Source organism: Oryza brachyantha, chromosome 3 (assembly GCF_000231095.2).
Source record: "Oryza brachyantha chromosome 3, ObraRS2, whole genome shotgun sequence".
Classification (NCBI taxonomy): domain Eukaryota; kingdom Viridiplantae; phylum Streptophyta; class Magnoliopsida; order Poales; family Poaceae; genus Oryza; species Oryza brachyantha.
In genome coordinates, this window is record NC_023165.2 from 23,484,350 (window position 1) to 23,505,812 (window position 21,463).

General features: G+C 40.9%; 2 protein-coding genes across 2 annotated transcripts; both read right to left on the minus strand.

The window, feature by feature from the left end:
* Positions 1 to 30: 30 nt before the first annotated feature.
* On the minus strand, positions 31 to 7,451 carry LOC102711414 (serine/threonine-protein kinase GRIK1-like). Its single transcript, XM_040522091.1, has 12 exons — positions 7,109 to 7,451; positions 6,086 to 6,500; positions 5,219 to 5,293; positions 5,099 to 5,143; positions 4,782 to 4,856; positions 3,518 to 3,605; positions 3,300 to 3,409; positions 2,228 to 2,323; positions 1,739 to 1,805; positions 1,012 to 1,127; positions 855 to 933; positions 31 to 732 (listed from the first exon to the last, which is right to left on the minus strand). Exons 2-12 carry the CDS (start codon positions 6,473 to 6,475, stop codon positions 593 to 595), a joined length of 1,281 nt encoding a protein of 426 aa, XP_040378025.1. The 5' UTR covers positions 6,476 to 6,500; positions 7,109 to 7,451; the 3' UTR covers positions 31 to 592.
* A 3,918-nt stretch (positions 7,452 to 11,369) lies between these two features.
* Positions 11,370 to 16,559, minus strand: LOC121053809 (coatomer subunit alpha-3-like). Its single transcript, XM_040521661.1, has 3 exons — positions 16,213 to 16,559; positions 15,069 to 15,563; positions 11,370 to 14,566 (listed from the first exon to the last, which is right to left on the minus strand). The coding sequence occupies exons 1-3, from the start codon at positions 16,418 to 16,420 to the stop codon at positions 11,610 to 11,612; spliced, it is 3,660 nt and encodes a 1,219-aa protein (XP_040377595.1). The 5' UTR covers positions 16,421 to 16,559; the 3' UTR covers positions 11,370 to 11,609.
* Between the last annotated feature and the right edge of the window lie 4,904 nt (positions 16,560 to 21,463).

Genomic DNA, 21,463 nt, shown 5'->3' on the forward strand with positions numbered 1-21,463 from the left:
AACTTAAACTCTTCATTCATTAACTGATATACACGATTGCACCGTCAGATGCTGTTAGCCTGTAATTGCAGTACGCTTCCTCACGGAAAATATGCAGTAACTTACAGCAATTTCTGTGGACAATAGACATCACTCGCCATGAACAATGGGGTTGCACTGGCCGACCTATGGGTATCACTTAACCCAATCCGGTTCAACAAGAATGAATTAAATCTTGCTAGACACCCGCAGATCGGCACGCGCCCATCCCTACTCATGAATTGACAGAACGGGCTACAGCCTTCACAAAGAATTTTGCACTATATTTTCTATGAATGGTTGCTATACTGGGTTCAACAACCAAATGAAAAGCTTACATGTTTCAGCAGCCAAAATTGATCTACAGTAAAAATGGAACACGAGCTCCCGCCTCGGTTCAGCACGAAAATTTGCAGAGGTGAGGCAAGGAACCAACAGGTCAATCGGTAAAGGGAGAAAGAACACACAAAAAAAAAGTAACACGGTTCGTCAGTCATCTCATTTTCTTGCTTTGCCACACACTATCGCCTATCTACTGTAAACCATCGGATGATAAACTGTGAATAAGGATCTGCTATTGTACATCTCCCGGTAAATCAGCTCGCTTTCTCCGGCCAAATCCACATCTGCAGAAGTATTCAACAACAGGCCCCTGGTCCCCAGCAACCCAAGGATGCTCAGCTACAGCCTGCAGGGTGATACGATTTGCTGGATCTGCAAGGCAACCACATGCGGAATCACATAAAATGTTTGTTAGTAGAGAATTATGTTGGTACTCGAGACTCAAATGTGCCAGAATCATGAGGTAAAGCATTCTTTTTTCTGAAAAAAAAAACCTTTGCAAAGAAGCCTTTCCAGCAAATCAGCAAGTTGGGGGTTCATGTTGTCTGGTATTTGCACCGGATCATTGACAATCTATTCCACAGCAATGGCTTGAATGAGTTCAATGAAACAGGTAAAGCAAAATGAAATGGAAGGGATGTATTTTTGTACCTTATCATAAGTTTCCTGCAAGGTATCTCCTAGAAATGGATAGTGACCAGAAATCATATAATATAGAGTAACACCAACTGCCCATGTATCAGATGCCCGACCATGGTAGGCTGAACCTGAAGTGAAGTAGATTTAATATTTAGCAACCTGCACCAATGGCCAAAGTCTGTGTTCTTTTGGTGATGAAAGATTATTATTTTTTTTATATCTATTTATTGATATAAACAATGAAATTAACTACTGCGAAGTTGAAAATCTACCCTAGAAAGATGAGATGAGATAATAAACTTCTATATAGAAACTTTTTTGCAAAATACACCGTTTAGCAGTTCGGAAAACGTACACACAAAAACCGAGGAAAAAGCTGAGAATAATTTGGCTAAAAGAGCACAACCATATGTTGTAATTTGATCCAATGGCAAAGTAACCGTGGTTTTTGCCCTTTTAGTCTTTAATAATCATCAGCACAAATTCATGGTCATGCTAATTCGTTTACATCACATTCTAAATATAAATGGTGTAAGACTGGACTCATAAGCTGCCTGTTGGGTGTTATGGCGACGACAGATTACTTTATCTTCTATTCTACAATCAACTAGCTGGGGAACTTCTACAGCTGGTCCGCTGCTATTTGTCTAACGACTGTTGCACTTCATTTAGATAATTTGGTAACTGACTGATTCTATATGCAGTAAATATAACTCAAATAAAAGGTAGGCAGTTATACCTTGACAGCACTCCGGTGCAGTGAAAACAGGAGTGCCTGGAGACCTCCAAAGCAAATCATCATCATCCTGCAATACAATCATGCTATACTCAGTACAGCACCAATCTATTGGACTCCGTGATCACATCAGGACATTGTCTAGAGAACACTTGCTACATGCATTTATCCATTGGCATAAATTAAAAGTTCAATTAGATCATGTATTACGTTATGGGCATGCTTAACTACAAAAGGCAGCATGTAATCATATTCTTGACTAATCTTAAGATATATTCAGGATAGCAGGAAGTGAGCAACATCTATTTCAACTGTTTTAATCAAAAGAAGACCTAAGAAATTTTGAGTCCCAAAATTGCGCTTTGATAGACATCCTATAGTCTTAAATCATGTACTCAATTTTCCAGTGGTCCATTAAACTAAAAAGTCATTTACGCCATGACAAGAAAAATAACATTCATTCCAATACAGAAGTTACAGGATAAGACCTACCTCAAAAACTTGACTAACACTGAAATCCCCTATCTTCACATTGCCAGTGCTTGTGACCAACAGATTGTCTGGTTTAATATCACCATGAATAATATTCTGCGTATAATGACAGGAAGAATTCAATGTCTAAGTATAGATAGAAACCACACATGAACTGTGTAACTGGAGCACACACGTATCTGGTTGTAATACATAAATATGTGAAAATTGGGGAAATAGAAACATCAACAAGGGCCAAATAAACTCCGCAAAAAAAAAATGCCAACTTAAGAAGTAAAGGATTGTTGGGTTAAAGAGTCAAGTGGCAAGTAAACTGTGACCAAGATACATAATGCACATAAGAGCATGCATAAACTAAGAATTGAGATAAAGAACTGGACGCGCTATTTGCACCAAATAATTGGTGCATGTCACCAACGTAATGATTTTAGTTTACCAATGCCATATTTCTAGATAAATTTAACCAGAAAACTATGTATGAACTCAATTTTCAATACATTAAACAGTGTAAGAGAAGAAATGTGTAATCTCCAGCAATCCTAATCTAGAACTAGAATATGGTTTGAGATTTTCTTTATGAAATCATAACCATTCAAACAGTACCACTTGGCTGGGCTTAAAAAATTGATGTTTGCAAATGCAACAAGTTACCTAAAAGACGGTAAGTAGCTAAAGGAACATAAAAGTAGCAAGCAATTAGACTACAGCCTACAAGCATAGATTAAAATTATAGTAATTGATTGCTAGGATAACTTCACAGGATCACAGCTACTGCTCAACCTGGTTGCCAATATGACTAAGTTTAGGTGATTTTTTTTTTAAAAAAAGTGAAAGTTAAAATATGTTGCTTCCATTAATCTGCATGAACTTGAAGTTACTCAGATGTTTCTGTACAAAAAACTATTATTATATGATATTTGATACAACTGCTAATGAAAGAGACTGGCAAATTGATTCTATCATGAAAGCTTCATTCGTATACTATCTGTGTTTACGACCTGTAGACCCTGATATATGGCACAGAATTCATGAGGATGAAACAAATCTGAGTTAAAGAAATTTGAGATCTTACATGAGAATGAAGATACATAAGACCGGAGATTATGTCACGCAAGTAACTTTTGGAGGTAGCTTCTCCTAAACCATCGCCACAGATCATTTTGTCTTCAACATACTCGAGCACTAGCAATACCAATGGAAAATGTTGGATAGAATAATATGAAGCACACCATCCAGAAAATCCCAAGGTACAATAAAAAAAGGAAAGTAAATTTAAAGAAAAGGGCATACCCATGTAGAATTTATCTGCGTTCGGGTCATCAATCACTTCAATAAGATTTACTATATTGGGATGATCCAACATTTTCATGATTGAAACCTGTCACCAATACAAAGAGTGATGCTGTCAAATAATTTAGACATTAAATAGTATTAGTAAATAAAGATTCTGTAAGCAAGCAATTTTGTTCCAATCAAATTGATCAACAAAACGTGAAAAAAAAGGTTCTTTGTCATGTTCATATCATGAACAGAACAAAGTCAGTGAGGACACTCAAACTTGTATCATGGGCATTGGGCTCAGGGCCAAAGACCCATGGCCAAGGAAAAGTTGCTTTATAGGATGCACTTGTGAACACTGCAGTTTGGTTACTTCTCAGACGAGTGTTCAGATCAGATCAATTGTTAGTTATTTACATAACCTTGCAGATAGGCTCATTCAAGCTCAAGTCATCCCATCTACATAAGGATGAGATTGTATCTTCATTCGTTAAGCAATGAAAAAGAATTAATCTAGTCTCTTCTGAATCTTCATCATCTAATCCTAAGTCCTCCCCTCATCCCTAGGAGCCAACACAGCCTGGCTATAATCCGACAATGCTTACTTGTCATGATTCTGAACCACAGCAACTTGGTTACCATGTTGTCAGTTTGATAGCATCAATGTTACGGTAGCAACACATCTTCAAAGTGCACACATCCAAGGACATTAGTCAACCCTCCACTATGCTCAGCCCAGATCAGTAGTCTAACCAAAAAGGGGCCCAAGTTAACCCTCCGCTATAATGGGCTTCCTCAGGCAATTCTTACAAGTCATCTACTTTGAATAGGAGAAAACTTGTTTGAACTGGCTGGTTTAAGAGTTAGCAAGTCAATATGAACCAGAAAACCCAGCCCTGCATAAAAAAATGCAAAAAAATAATGCACCGCATGGATCTACCAGTGCTCACATGGAAGACCTGGTGCATGCAGCATGCATGGACTAAGTAGGCTACTAGGCTTGTTGGTTTGCATATGTACTGTATACTGAGACTTATGCAAGTCCATATTGAGTGTAAGAATGATGCTACCTAGTAAATACCACATTTACATTTTTCACATTTAAATAGAATGCACAGTTCAACCACTGACCCAAGATATTAACTGGGTCAAGGGCTGGATGGGTCTAGAAACCATATGTTGCACCGCTTTTCCAGAGTATTTGAGTTTTGTCATGACAAAAATAAAAGTAAATGACATGTATTACGATGACAAATAAACTGATAAAGTTACTCACTTCCCGAAGAACATCTGTCATGGCAGTTTCTGATCGTACAACACGTACTTTCATCATGTAAGATTTATTCAAAACCTGAAATAGAAGGGGAAAGGGTAAAATCGCATCCGTTAGATGCCAGCACTGCACATGCAACATAAATGTAACTGTATGAGCATAAGAATAATGGCACTGAACAAGTAAAAGTAAATGCACAGACTAGCAGCTAGATATTAACAAGTTCTGATGCAAGGATAAAAACCAATAACTAACATAAAGAAATGATTCATAGAAAAGGCATCTAATTATGAGCACATAAGAATAGAGAAACACACTACCTTCACTGCGTACCGCTTTCCATCTTTCATGCTTCGGTATAAAACCTTTTTAGTAAAAAATAAAAGATTTAGATGTTTATCCCGGGAAGCCACTTAATAGGACATTTTGAGCCATCTTACCACTTTGCCATAGCTTCCAGCACCAAGCTTCCCCAAGTGGACATATTGGTTGACCATCTTTCTGCCATTTTCATCCTAAATGTGCAGAAAGGAAAACATTATGGCAGTGTTCATGCACAAAGGTAAAAGCTCTCATGCAACTCTATAAACATTAGACATATTTGCAATGGTCATGGCAAGACCAATAAAAATAGTGGATCATCTGAAATGGTGTTTTAAACAATTAATTTTACAAATGTATAATACAAATGATGCTGTTATCTGCAATAATTTAAATGTTGCTACTCTACTAAATAATATAATGGCAAGGATAGATTAATTATCGATCGTTCCGAAATAGTATGTTATATAGCAACCAAATAATCTAGCCTTTCCATGATCGATTAGTGGGCTTCAGCTTATCCCTTTCCAAGCAAGAGATCTCACATTCTAATCCTAGCTGAGGCACAAAATTACAAATTACAGTTATTCTACAAGGATGGATTAACTATTAATTGTCCAAAAAGGAAAGTGGCATAATGCATAGACAGCTAGCAGTATTAGCATTTATTTATTTATTTATTGCAGAAGATTCTAATTTCACAACCTAGGAGAGGCGCCAATATTTTGGATCCTGCATGGTGGAGATTCAATAACTCGAATAGGACTGATCACTGAACTACGACCTTTACCTGTTTTTGCAGTCAAACTACTAGCTAATCTTGTTCTTATAACTATGGTCCACGTGACAGTTTCTCATGCACGGGCTAGCTTGTAAAAGAAGTCTACACTAGATAAGACTAAACCTCCATGCACACACAGGGGTATAAAAGATGGAAATGCAAATAGAGTAACAGTGGTAAATAATTCAATCTAACAGGATCGTACCTCTGAGCGGAATACTTTTTTAGTCTCCTTAACTAGACTTTCTCTACATGCAAAGCCATTCTGAGCTCTTGCCAGTATAATATCTTCAGATCTCTTCCTTGGCTGCCCATCATCACTTCCATAAAGATGATCAGGATCATCTCCATCATTGAAGCTTCTGTCAGGGTCATCGCCATTGCAAAAGCTTCTGTCAAGATCATCCCTGTCGTAGAAGCTTCTATCAGGGTCATCTCCGGTGTAGAAGCTTCCATCAGGATCTTCAATAGATTTATGGTTCAACAGATCTTCAGATAGGATGCCATCAACATCCTGAGGTCGACTTACAGATACCCTGGGCTTCCTTAAAAAGCCAAAACAACTACAGCAGCCTATGTCGGTCAGGTCAGCCATTCAGATCAAGCAGGCACCAGGAACCCTAGGAGAGCAAAACAACTATAATAAGAAAAACCATCAGGGTAGGAGGAATCGAGAAACATGTCGAGTTTATGGGGTTCGGGGTTTGGCGCGAAACCATCCAACAAAATATAGCAAGTGCCTAGTCCTCTTATACCTTCATTAGCATCGATATTACATCACCCAAAAAAATATTGTACCAGATCACAGTAAAACGATATGCCATTGCCTTACAACAAGTCAAAACTACGCACCTCTCGCGGGAGAGCTCACTTGATCGCAAATTTCAAGTACAATCAAACATAAAGGGTGGTAAACACAACCCTGCGATTTCACATAAGATGAACACGGTAATGAAAGCACGCAGACTACGCCGGTACATCACCCTACCACAGCACGAGGGCTAAAACACCAGATGACCAGATCCCTGCCCAAAACCGTCCCGACTCCCGGTTGATCCTAGGGCTAGGGCAGAACAATCACCGACTCGCCCAGCCTACCCGCCCCCTCCTCCCCCACGACCAACGCCTCCCCTCCCGTCCCCTCCCCTCCCCTCCCCTAACCTACTCTACCCAATCCCCCGCGCCCAGAGAGCAGGAATGTACGACGCGGGCAGATCGGACGACAAACCTCGGCGTGGCCCGGAACGCCCGCGGCGGCGTGCTCCTTCCGCCCCGTGCCGCGCCGGGTCTCCTCGTCGCGGTTTTGCGGGGTTTGGATGGGACGGGGTGGCAAGCGAAGCGGAGCGGAGGTGGGGCGGGGCGGGGCGGGGGCAAGCTGGCTGGCTATGGTGGGCGAAGGGCGCACGCGACGATGCGATGCGATGCGGCACGCTACGCCACGCCACGCGACGCGACGCGAGGGAGCGGAAGGGTTCGGCTTTCTGGGAGGGTTGTTTTGGCGCCGGCGCGGGGGTGCGTGCGTTGGGAACGTGAGGGCGTCGCCGTCGCTGACTCGCAGTTGGGACGGTTAGGAAGGGAGAGGGATGAACCGGTGCACGAGACTACGAGAGGCTCGGGGGAGGTTAGCGGGGATCGCACGGAGGGGGACGGCTCCGCCCGCCGGGGGTTGTTATTTTCTTCTCTTTTCTTTTTTTTTCTGTTTGGTTGGTTTTGCCGGTTTGATCCGTCGTGGTGCTTTGGGCCACCCGTTTGGTTCGTAATTAGAGTGGAATTACACGAGCTAATTAAGCCATGGGCCTTAAGGCCCTTAACAAGTCGTTGCTGGAAGTATAGCTAGCAAAATATTGATTGTATCTTATATGAGCTTTAGGCAAGAAAATTTAAGGTCCTGTTTAGAGACATTTAAAATGTCAAATGACAATGACAAAAGTTTTTGTGGCAAAAATTTTGGTATTGTATTTTTGCAAGTTGGTGTTTAGAGGCATGTAAAAGTTTGTCATTTTTTTTGTAAAAGGTGAGAGATGGTCCGCGTTCCTATGCACTTTTTGGTGAAATTTACTAGTTTAGACTGTCAAATGTAAAATGTAAAGTTATTGTTTTCTTACTCTGTTGTTTAGATCCATTTTACCAAAAAAGTGCCTCAAAATAGCAAAACTTTTGCTATTTTGGAGGATATAAACAGGACCTAAGTTGCTGATGTGTTGGATAGTACAAAAGATAAATTAAGTAAGTTAGTGTTGAACTAATGCATAAAATCATAACGTAAGAAAATATAATGGGGTGTGATAAGTTAAGAGTATCAATCAAATATATGTTATAACTTAAAAGAAGCTAAGGGATTTTGTTTCGCAAACCAATAGACTTGATACATGTATCTAGCTACACAGACATAGTAATAATAAAGGTATGTACAATACAACAAATATAAGAACTATATAGGTACGTGTAATACTAGAAATATATTTTGGTTCGCCACTAATGCTTCAATAGTTCACTATATCCTTATAAAAGAAAAATTGTAAACAGGCAAAACATGTTTTTAGATATGGGCTTAACAAAATAAATGTAGAAATGATCGATTGGCTTTTATAGAAGTATCTGACAAATAATTACATTTTATTGACATATGACTGTCAACTAGAAAAAATACATATACATTGCAATAAATGCATAACTTTGGTCCGACACTAATGCTTCAATAGTCGTTAAGGGTGTCCGCAGTAGTCCTAGCTAGTTGCTAGTTGCTAGCTAGGAGATGTCCATGTCATCGTCATGAACAAAATAGCAAGCAGTCTAAAGAGTTATCTATATCACTAGCTATTGTACTTTTAATAGTTTCATACAGACAAAGAGAAAATAGATACATTGCGCATCACCTTTGTGGCTCATCGCGGGAGAGGGAAGAAGGAGTGAGCTTTGTGCGCACAGTGGATCTGAGTCCGAGCAAAATGGCTCAAAGAATAGCTAGCAGAAGGCGAGGATGCCGGTAATTTAGCGCATCGTCGTGTGTGCGAGATGAGCGACGAGAGAGTCACCGGCTTGATTTTTTATACAACTTCACTTTCCTCAACGTAGAATGCATGCTGATGTGTACAACCAAATAGCTAGCTGACTCAGTTTTGCTGCGGACATCCTAAAGAGAAGACCCCAAATCATAAAAATATTCTCTCTCTTTTTTTGTCAGGAAACGTGTTTTCAAAGATGTGCCTAACAAATGGATTGTATAAATGAATATTTTTTGCAATTAGATTAAAAGACTATATATGAAAAAAAATTACCCTCATCTTTTTTTTGCTTATACTTATACTTATTTGATAAATTTTGAATTTTTAACCTTAAATTTAGAGTTGATTTTAGAGTTTGTTACCAAAACTTACTTTTCAGTCACTAAGAATACATATATAAAGTTTTTACACAAATTATTTTTAATCCGAAATATACCATTTGGCTTGTCATAAAAGACCTAAACGATCACCCCTTTATGTACATGTAAGATTCCAAACACAAGATATTTCTCCACGCACTCTTTTTTACTGCCTCACTGTGGAAGGTGCTATTCTTTGTAATTTCAGTTCTCCGAGACTCGCAACGTTTGCTTGTCACTATAAATAGCTTTAAGTAAAAGTATCATCAACTAGGGAGTTCTAGATCTTAGTAAATATATTTTCATACAGAGCACGTCTTCATCAAATATTGTTTTCACATATATTTCGTAGCAAAAATTTATAGTGACAAGATATTTCTCCACGCACTCTTTTTTACTGCCTCACTATCGAAGGTGCTATTCTTTGTAATTTCAGTTCTCCAAAACTCGCAACGTTTGCTTGTCACTATAAATAGCTTTAAGTAAAAGTATCATCAACTAGGGAGTTCTAGATCTTAGTAAATATATTTTCATACAGAGCACGTCTTCATCAAATATTGTTTTCACATATATTTCGTAGCAAAAATTTGTACACCTAAATTTTAAATGAAAAGGGTATCGTCAAGTATCAACTACAATGTTGTAGCCCCATGGATGTCGGTGAGCTACACAATTTTGATATTATGGCAGCTTTTAGATCCCAAAATTTTGGGGTTGGTAACAAAAAAATTTAGAGGGAGGCCTTTTTGGACTTTGGGAACTGAAGGGGGGAGGCAAAAAATTTTGCTTTCACACGTACTGTGCAGGAGGATTGATATTTGCTGGACAACCTCTACCCCTCGGTGCTGCATGTATTTAGGCCTTAACAAGTTCCTAAAATTTCTTTCTAAAAACATCACATCGAATTTTTAGACACCTAAATAAAGCACTAAACATAGATGAACCAAAAAACTAATTGCACAGTTATGTAAGAAATCTTGAGACGAATCTTTTGAGCCTAATTAGTCCATAATTAGCCATAAGTACTACAGTAACTAACATGTGCTAATGACGGATTAATTAGGCTCAAAAGATTCGTCTCGCGGTTTCTAGGCTAGCCGTGAAATTCGTTTTTTTATTCGTGTCCGAAAACCTTTTCCGACATCCGATCAAATATTTAACGTGACACTTCTCCCAAAAATTTCCTCAATCTAAACACCACTTTACCATCACATGGTCATTTAAATGTTGTTCACATTGGCCATTTATGTTGGGCATTTTTGACTTCATTCTTTTGTGTTCACATGGAACTTTGCAAAATGTTTTAGCTGTTTAGTCCCCCAAAAACCCAAAAACCTGCCATGTTCCAAATTTTTTTGCAAGAACCCAAAAATTTTGGGCAACTAAACAGGGCCTATAGTTTGTATACATCTGGACGACAAACCTATATCACTGTATGCAGTCTGTTTGTCAATACAACTTACGTAAGGTGTCATGTATCGATTCTTTGGTAACTTATTGAACTGCATATATGTAAAAAAAAATAATTTATAAATTAAATTTTTTATATACGTATTCTTTTTATCTAAACCCAAAACCGAAAAATAAATTTCAGTAAACCTCCACTCCAAATCAACTCCAAATTTAAGGTTAAAATTTTAAATTTTGACTTGTAAGCATGAGCGAGGGCTTGCTGCTGACTTCGCTAAGGCCCTGTTTCATTCGAGTTTGAGATTAACAGATGAATTATTATAACAAATTGTTATAATTTAGACACAAATTACTATAATCTGATAAGCTTATCCAAATGTGCCCTTACATAATTTAAAATAATTCTTTATCTTTATCATTTATTTCTACTTTAGCCTATAATAATCCAACTTATATAAATCTAACTCAATAATCCTGATTATAATAATTCATAGCCGAAACAAATAGGGCCTAAATAGATTTCTCACCAGAAGGTGTCAACTCAACCTAATAAATGATTGAGAGGACAAGAAAAATCAATATCATCCTTCAGTTTCACATTACAAGATTTTATGATATTACCTAGATTTATCCATCGATATTTTGCCTCAACCATACAGAAGAGTGAATGCAACACCACGGAACAAAAAAATTCCTAAAGTGAAATAAACATTGTGGTACATTTTGTCCCGACCATAAGATCTGCATGAGTAGATCAGAAGTCCTCAGGCATATATCAAGTGTAACAACAGCCTCAAGGCAAACAAAAATCAAGAACGGGGAAGGTGAAAGGAGAAACAAAAACTTGACATGTATAGATATTTATTCCTTACAATCAGTAAACATCCTGGTAAAATATATAATAGCAAAGTCTTAGAGACAAGAAAGAATACAAGGGACCTCTACCTAGCGCTTCTTATCTCAACTGTGTAGGGGAGCACACGAGGCCTGAAGCATCTGCACCAACAACCGCGAGTTCACATATGGTACAAAGCTGCCATTCAATGGAAGGAACGAACCGGGATCCACAGTACGGGCAGGAAATATCCTTTTGGCCACGGTAGATTGGAACATACGTGGCACCACAGACAACAAATGGATTTCTGTAGTCATAGTTCAGCTCAGAGCTATCCTTCTTCCCACTGCACTGTTGCTGCACCTGTCGGGCCTTCTTTGCTTGGCCCTCATTAGGGCTGTTCTCCAGCAGCATCCTTGCAAAATGCTCTGCAGTGGCAAAGTTCTTTTGCTTGTAGCACAGAGCCATAGCACTTGCAAGCACAAGTCTCATATGAACTCTCTGAAGCTTGCAGTTAGTGAAGTATGCCGCCAATTCTTGTTGACGGTTGACATCGTCTCTCAATTCCTTCCTCTTCAGTTCCATCCTAAGGCCAAGAATATACTCCTTCACAATCTCAATCAACTCTTTCACTTCATCAACTTCCCTCCTCGAGTCTACCACGATAAGAGGGATGGTATGCAAGATGCTAAGGAACTGCCTCAGAGCTTCCGGGAACTTGCCCTCTGTAGTGGCCTTGTAGGCAGCCTTGAGTCTGTCTTCCATTTGTGAGAAGGTGAAAACAAGTGCAGGAGGGCCTCTCACATTAGGGCTTGATGACTCGCTCCAACCTTTCTCAACAGCAACTGGTATAATGGGTGTAGCTGCAAGTGCCCGAAGATACGAATGGCTGCCCATGTGCAGATCCAGAAATAAGGGCTTCAGGGGAGCAAAGTTTTTTACGCCCAATTGGCGACTAAGCAACCTCATTGCTGTGTCAAAGTTGCCTGCAGCTGCGTGCTCCCCTGCAAGAGAAGATTTCTGAGTCCAAATCTGGCTGACAGGCATGCCTGGTGGAGGAGCAACAAAGACTGTCGAGCGAGTATTGCCAGTGTTTTTGGGGGTCTCTGCTTCAGGTGGCAGTTCTAGATCTTCAAGGTCCCAGCCACCTTCCTCGCCATCCTCCTCATTTGCTTCTTCACCCTCCTCAGCATCAAAACCATCACCACCATTTGCCATCGCTTCGTTCACATCAACCATATCCAGGTCCTCATCACCCCAGTCAGCACCAGCAGCTTCATCGTCTTCCTCAAGTTCTGCCCTCCCGGTGGCATCCAGTCCACCCTCAAAGATACCACGCATCACCCTCAGCAATGGCCAATCACCACTAGCCATTAGAGGTGCAGGAGGGATCAACAATGATCGAGATTTTCCTTCAGGTAGAGAAGGAACGTTCTCACCCAATTCTTCTGCAAGCCTATCAGCAATTTCAGTGAGCCCATGAGTAGCAGCAGTAATGTAGGCAAGAGGTAGCTGTCCAGCGTTCTCCAGGATCTCCACTCTTTTCTTAGCATCTCCAAGGTACAGTGCATTGTGGAATTGTCCCATCAGGTTATTGTTCTGTCCAGCAATTTTGCACATGAAGCCCACCTTGTCCCTGAAACCAGTAATAAGATATAGGAAAGCAAGCCTATCAAAATTCTTTGTCCGTTGGTACGCGTATTCCACAATACCAATGTTTCCCTGCCTCAGGGCCTCAATTCCCAACCTATACCAATGATCCTTGTCATCAATCTCTTTTGCAGAAGCAACTGCAATTTGGATATTTCCACTCTCAAGAGCGAGGTTGAATCTGGTCTTCTCATCTTTCACAAAGTGGAGGGCAACTTCAGGAAACCCCTTCTGTTGTAAATAAGAAATAACAGCCTGCCCACACAGCTGGGAATTCTTAATCATACTCATCACATGATCGTATCGTTTTCGCAGAAGTGCCAGCTTGAAAATGTACTCGGAAGCATCAACTGTGATCAGCTTGTTCTTCCCATCACGGTCAAGACAGAAAATGTTGTTCCCAATAACTCTTGTTATGTAAATAGGAACATCGAGGGTCTTAATAATCCCACTATCTCCGTTGGGAAGGCAATACTTGATATGGTTCAACGTGGTGTAAATAAACACATCATTCTCATCCCAGGCACCACTTTTCACACGGATGGTTTCATGCAGTGTGCAACGATGGACAAGCTTCTTGTTTGCTATAAGCACCGCATGCTTGCTCAGCAGTGCAACAGATTCCATATCACTTGACCAAACAACATATTTAACAGCAGGTGCCAGGAGCTCTCCAAGAATTAACCTTTGCTGCAGATCAAAGATGGTCACTCGGTCTTCAGCTTTGCACAGCAAGTTACCAGTGCCAGCATAATAAATTGCATCAGTGGCGATAGGAAGAGGGCTTTTTTTAACAATTTCGTTCTTAAGATTCTTCACCAAAACTTGATTGCTACTCTTCTCAAGGACAGCAAACCTGTTGCGTGCCACAAAAACAGCTGACCCACCAGCTCCCTTCTTTGCATCCTGCAAATAGTCAGCCCTGCCAGCAGAATCCTTGGGAACAATGTAGAGTTCATACGAGCCTCCATCCACATCAGAGCAAATCAAGACAGCATTTTCTGTTGGACTGTAGGACAGTGTTCGGGGTGACTGGTTCAAGCTCACAGATCCAGGCCTTCTTATTGGAGCTAGCTGAACTTCCTTCTGTGTGGAGTATTCAAAGAACCGAAGAAAACGGTCCTTCACATAGAAGACGGTATCACCGCTTACAGAGAAAGCTGGGCGTTCCCTCTCTAATTTAAACACAATCATACCACTGTCATGACCAGCAGCAAGAAGATTCATCTCAGGATGGGCAGCAAGAATCCAGAAACGGTCATGTTCCCTCCTGAATGTTTGGATACCGGTTCGCTTTGTAGCATCCCATATGCGAATGCTTTTGTCCTCTGAGTTGGACACAATGATGTCTTGCTTTGCATGGAACATCACGCAAGACACGTTATTCATGTGGCCCCGCAAAGTATCAACTTCCCAGGCCTTGGTGTCTGTCCATAAACAGAACATTTAGATTGCATTATTTCAAATACCATGATAGTGTTATGCATATACTTTGTGTTCGGTTAGTCTACCAATATGCAGTTAATGGAGGTACTACGCAGCAAGAATAACCGCCTGTCCCAAAACAAAAGGTGACATGCTGAATGGCTTGAGCTAGTTACTGTTTGCATAATTGTGAAAATTGTTTGTTGCAGCTTGTTTGGTGACAAGCTACTTAGTTCTTCTGTTAAAGTAAGATAAATTGAGCAAACAAAACAAACTCATAATAATGAGACTAAATTCATAGATTTGTAGTAGTAGTATATGGAAGGACGAACAGATAGAAACACAAACATGTAAGTGTTATCTATGGAAAATGATAATAGAAAAAGTTGTAGGCGTAATAAAACCAAATTTATAATTCAGTAGCTATGTTCTATAAACGAACGATGGACGTGAGCACAAATATTGAAGTTGCTTATCTAAGGAAAACAACAATAGCAGTATTACCATTCATTCTCCATAACTTCACTTGCCGATCATCTGCCCCAGAAACAATTAGTGGCAATGTGGGATGAAATGAAGCCCAGTTGACCCCACGATCATGCCCTTCCAACACATATTTTACAACCGCATCAACACCTCCAAACAGATCTGTGTTCATCTGGGTGAGACGCAGGATGTCATCCGCAGGTGACACTGACTTCTTCCTCAAAGCACTGGTATCCCAGACACGGACAGTCTGATCAAGTGATGCTGACACAACCAGATCTTCCTTAGGGTGGAAAGATGCACACATGACATAATGGTTATGCCCAGTCAGCACAGCCACACATGTGCGAGACTGCCAGTTCCAAATCCGGATTGTCTGGTCATCACTAGCACTTACGATCCACGGGCACTCATGGTGGAATTGCACCGTGCGAATGTAGTCAAGGTGACCATGAAGCGTGAAGAGGCAGCGGTGTGTCTTGTAATTCCACACCTTAATCTTGTAATCATCGCCTGCAATGCATCATGGAAAACTTAGATGAGTTCTGAAGTTGTTCGATCTTATCATATGGCATGTTGCGATCATATGGGGCTACTGTTACACCAGAAATACAAACGAAACTGGTGTGTGACTTAGTTTCAAGTTCCAATCCAAATGGTCAATTGCCAACCCCGGCATTGCTATGGACTATGGTATCAGAAACACACGACCGCATGGAAGCTGCTACTCTTTAGTTAAGGACTATACATCGACTCAGTCTAGCTCCTACCCTACCTCTTATTGGAAGGATTGTAAAATCGATGGAGATCCTGGCCATAAACAGGAACCAAATGGCGCTTGAATGTTCCAAACCAACAATTCACTAACTAGTTAAGACTTAAGAGTAACCGAGATTAGACAAGCACTAGATCCAACCAACCCACCCTACCAACCAGGATCCCTTGACAACCAACCATCACTCCACATCAAACGTGATCTAATCGCAGCGCGAGTGTTCGCGTAGCAAAGCAACCTCGATGGATCACGCAGGCAACTAAAAACCTCGATACGTCGTCCGATCCAAGGCAGGATCCGAGCAAACACGCGAATACGCCACGAGGCCACAACCCCGCGAGTGGCAAATCACGCAGCAGGTGCCCGAGATCTAGCGGGCCTGCTTACCTCCGGAGACGAAGAGCGGCTGGGTGGCGTGGAAGTGGACGCCGCGGACGGGGCCGTCGTGCTCGTCGAAGCGGTCGAGGAGGGTGCCCATGCGGTAGTCCCACATCTGGATCACCCCGCTGTGGAGGCTGGCCAGGATCCATGGCCGGCGCGGGTGGAAGGTGAGCCCCTTCACCCGGTTGCTCTTCGTCTCGAACTTGGTCAGCATCTTCGCTAGTTCGCCCCCCCCCCCGCCGGGCCTCGTTCGAAAGGACTGCTCCTCACGGCGGAAGCGAAACCCCACCTAGCCGCTGAGGCGAGCGGAGGGGAGAGGCGGTGGCGGATCTCGCTTGAGGGGGAGGAGGAGGAGGAGGAGGAGGGGGGAGCGGGGAGAGGAGGATGACATGGCGTTGGGTGGAGAGGACGAAGGTGTTTTTAGATCTCGGGCTCCGGGGGAGGAAGGGGGGATCTGGGGTTTCGGACGCGGCGGTGAGGTGTTGCCCTCCGTTGGATCTTCGGAGTGGGAGATCGGGGCCGTTGGCGTGGGTGTGCCGGGATCTTCAGAGTCCGTAGACTAGCTTAGGGTGAGTACACAGCTTCGGAAGCATTTTCTGCGAACATATTAATCTGTTATTTAATTTTGTGTAAACTGTACTTCGGGTCACCTCTTGGGCCACCTCCAACAGCATTCTAAAAGACAACTTCTCCAATAGTCTAGCTCTTAGCAAATAGCTCATAATACAAATGACCTCAGAATTCATTCTCACTTGACATTAAAATATGTGCAAAAGTCTATCTCTTAATTAAGAGATAGTTTTTATCTCTCTTCTATTAAAAAATTGTATAGGACACATTATAGATAACTTATAGATATCCATTGGAGGAGGCCTTAGGACATCCATACTCCTTATAGCTCTATATAGACTATTTTACCATCCTGAGGAGCATTAGAAAATAAAATAAAATGATCTAACTTTAGCCATATGGACTACCCATATAAATTAAAATATATTATCGTTTTCATCTCTCTTCTCTCTTATGAGAGAGCTCGGACTACTGGATATGGTTATCTTTATACATTGTGTAAATTAAAATAATAAAAGTTTACATATGTAGATCCATGTATATGGACTAAGTAGTCCATATAAAAATGTGAAATATTGCATTATAGATGAATCATGTTTAGAATGCATTTGATAGTACAACAACGGAAAAAAAGGCAGCACCATGCGATTGCGAGCCACACCCATGCTCACATTCCCCTTAAAAACAGTTCTTAAGGCATTCACACTGCGACTGCGACGACATGGCGAGGGCCCCCGACCCGCCACATTGGCCACAGTGCACATGGGCCCCACATTTCCGTTGCCCTATGGAAGGTCACGGAGCTTGGTGAAGACGCGTCCGGCTTCACCTTGAGCTGGGCGGAGGCACGCCCTATCTACGCACTATGGAGCTCATGGCTTCGGCGAGTGATTTGGAGAGAGGAGATGGAGGGGGCGACACCGATGGAGAGAGATCGAAGGGACGACACAGGCGAAAGAAGGACAGGGTCGATGAAGAAGGAAGATGACGCGGACGTCAGTGGAGAAGGGCACATCGCCGGCGGCGAGAGGCGCGGCACCGACGAAGGGAGGACAGGGCAAGCAGAGGATGAGGGAGGACGGGGGTGACAAAGGAGGAAGAGGATGAGGAGTTGGCGGAGGAGGGCACAGCGCCAGCGGAGAGAGGCGCAGCGCCGGTGGAGGGAGGCGGGCACGACACCGATGAAGGGAGGACGGGGCCAACAAAGGGAGGCGCGCCACCCCGAGCCTCGTCACCGGCCACCGCGTCGACCCGCCGCCCTAGATCTGGAGAAGCAGAGCAGTCGTCATCCGCCGTCCACTGAGCCCCTTGTCGAGCAGCCTGACCCTGCACCGGTGTCGATGTTGGAGGAGGAGGCGGCAGCGGACGGGGGCACGACACCGGCGGAGGAGGCGTAGCACTGATAGATGAGTGGTTGTGTCGGACCGTTGATGGAGATGGTTGGGATGTAATTTATTTTCTTTTCCGGTTTGTAGGGTGGTAGTGCAAAATATTATACCGCTTCATAAATTGAAAAAAAAAAGAGGACTAAAGTATGAAATGTTAGGGGCTGACATGCCTAGAACCACTTGCATTGTGAGGAAAACAAAAATTTGGGTCTATGATCTTAGCTGACGTGGCAACCTAAGACCACTCGAGGCAGTATTCTGCACTGTGAATACCCTCATGTTTGCCGTCAAGGGTGTCCTCACTGTTGTCAATCTTGTCACTGAGAGCAAGGGTGAACTCGACGTTTGTGCCTAATCGAGCCTGGGGAGTAATTCGGTCGAAAGCGATCGAGATGCACTACAAGGAAACAATATATCGAATGATCAATACGCTGCTGAAATTTACCCACCAATAATCTGATTTAAGCTCTTTATTATGATTTTTTTTTTAAAAAAACGAGGATGCAGGAGTTGCGCTTTTTTATAAAGGAGGAGGGAGAAACAAATATTCAGTTTTACAAAGTTACTGCTCTATATAACATCGATCACAGCTTAGATCATGGAGGCTAAATGCTCGCTAAGAAGTAGCTTAGTTTAGGGACTATTCGTTTTTGGATTATGTTAAAAAACCATTTGATTCGTAGGAATAAAATATAGGAAAATTAAAAAGAACTTTACTTTCCTGCAGGTTGCGGAGCGAAAATATAGGAAATTTTTATCCACTTAAATTAGAAAAATTCCTATAGATTGATAGTATTATACATTACTATTTATCCACTTTTCCTATTCTTATACATTAAAATTTCTCCAAACCGAATAAAATATTGAAATCTTGTATACCACTCGTTGTCTCGGGGAAGCACCGTGCGTTCCACGAAGTGCAAGATTAGGGTGTTGGGCTACAACGAGGTCTTAGACTGCAGACATTGGCACAACGAGGCTAGGTTGATTGGATGCTTCTTATCCTACATCATCAGAAAAATATTTCCCTCACGTATCTACAGTACTCTTATTCTTCTAAACGAAGACAGTGGCGATGACTGAAATTTGTCACCTCGCCAACTTTGTTTTTATATTTTGTACTCGCTAGTCTTTGATTTACTTTCATATTACAAAATAGTCCCTATACATATTGTGGATATATCATATTTCAACTATAAATACATGCTACTAATTTATTGTGCAAAAACATCTACATGGATAACAAGTTAAAAAAACTCAATTTGCATGTGTATACCCATCGTAAAGCATCGATATTTAGCTTCTTTATTAACAACAAAGCAAGCATTTTTAGTGCCGTCAATAGGTTTTTCATCCTTACACACCATTTCACCAATTCAGGAGGCAATTCCTTCTATGCTGTTAGAAAATTCACTCAATTCAATGTTTTTGTTGGCATAGAAGAAATTTATCATTTCACAAATGACTACCACACCTAGGATGCGTTCGTTTTGGCAGGTTGGACTAAACTTCTCCTCATTTTCTATTAGCACACTTTTCAAACTACTAAATGATGTATTCGTGCAAAAATTTTCTATATAAAAATTGTTCTAAAAGATCAAATAACTCTATTTTTCAAATTCTTAATAAGTAATACTTAATTAATCATGTGTTAATTACGTTTATCGTTTTCTGTGCTGTTAATTAGCTTTTGTGGCTCGCTGTTTCAAACGCAGCCCTAGGAGCATAGAGATATTTGACACCAAACCCAAGCTAGGATGACATTTTTCAATTGGACAATTCTAACGAGAGTTAGAGACCCTTTGAAATGCAAGAATCCAAAACTACATAAATAAAAAAATATATAGGATCTGAATGTCCAATCCAACATGATTCTACATGAAACGTAGCTGCATGAATTACTTAGGCTCCATCATTTGGTTTGTTGTAAGAATAAGACATAACTAGCAACTAAGAAATAAATTATGGGTAAAACTTTTTATATATGTGTTCATGGCTATTTAAAAATATTCTAAAATAAACAATGGTGAAACACAAAATAGCTCCAAAGTCTAATTTTAAAATCAAAAGTTTGACTTATAAGTATGAGAAAAACGCAACAATGGTAGCCTCAAACCATGTGCTCGCATGACTCAAAACATATAGGAACTATATATTGGGGTACTTGGGTTGTGTTTGAAGGAGCTCTTTCCCAACTTCTAATCCCTTATTTTTCAAGTGCTTCGATAGAAAGTTGCTTTTAAAATAATATTAACCAACTTTTAAGTTTTTTAATCTAATTCGCTGCTCCATTTTGTGTGTTGAGAAAAGACTCCCAACCTCCCCAAAGGAACATAGATTGAGATCTCATAACATAACTGTACCTTGACATGGTAGATGACATGCGGGTCTCATGGTCACAAACCTAAGTGTCAGTGGCCACATCAGATCACATTTAAAGTTAGAGGAATCATCTCCAACAAACACACTCTTTAATTGCGTTTAATTGCGTGTGAGTGGAGAAAAAGATATCACATTAGAGTTCGCAAAAGAAACAAAAACGATGAGGAGTTTTAAGTTATATATTCCCTCCGTCCTATATTATATGGAATTTTAACTATTTACTTGTAATTTTTAACTATTTATTTTATTTGAAAATTTAGTGTAAATATAAAAATTTATAAGTAATAATTAAACTACTTTTAATAATAAACAAAATAAATAATATTTTAAATTCTTTTATAAGACGAGTGGTCAAACATTCATAACAGAAAGTCAAAATCCCATATTATATGGGACAGAGGGAGTATGAGATTGGCGTGCAAGCATATTCCAAAGAAATTTTACAGCTCATAATCCTACAAACCAAACATCTCAATCAGGGAAAAAAAACTAAGCATTCAAATCCTCCAATGCAAAGGAGACTTTAATGTTTCACGATTGGACTTTGGCCCAAGGCTTTCTGTCTTAGGGCTTAAGGTTTGTTTGGGGAAGTTTTAGGGCTTAAGGTTTGTTTGGGGAAGTTTTAAATTCTGAGAAGCAGCTGCTTGGTAGCCAGCTTCTGAAAATCTGAAAAAGTACCTAAACCCAGCTTCTGGATTCTTAGTTCATTTTTCAGAATCTGTAACTACAGATTCTTATAAGCTAAGAACCGTTTGGAGCAGCTTCTGACAGAAACAGCTTTTCCCGCTGCTGGGAGAAGCTCACCAAACAGGCCTGCCAGTTGGACCTAGGATGCCTTGTTCCACCTGGATTAGAGTGTATTTTGAACCAATTAATCATGAATAAAGATATTTCAACAATTATATACACAATGAGGC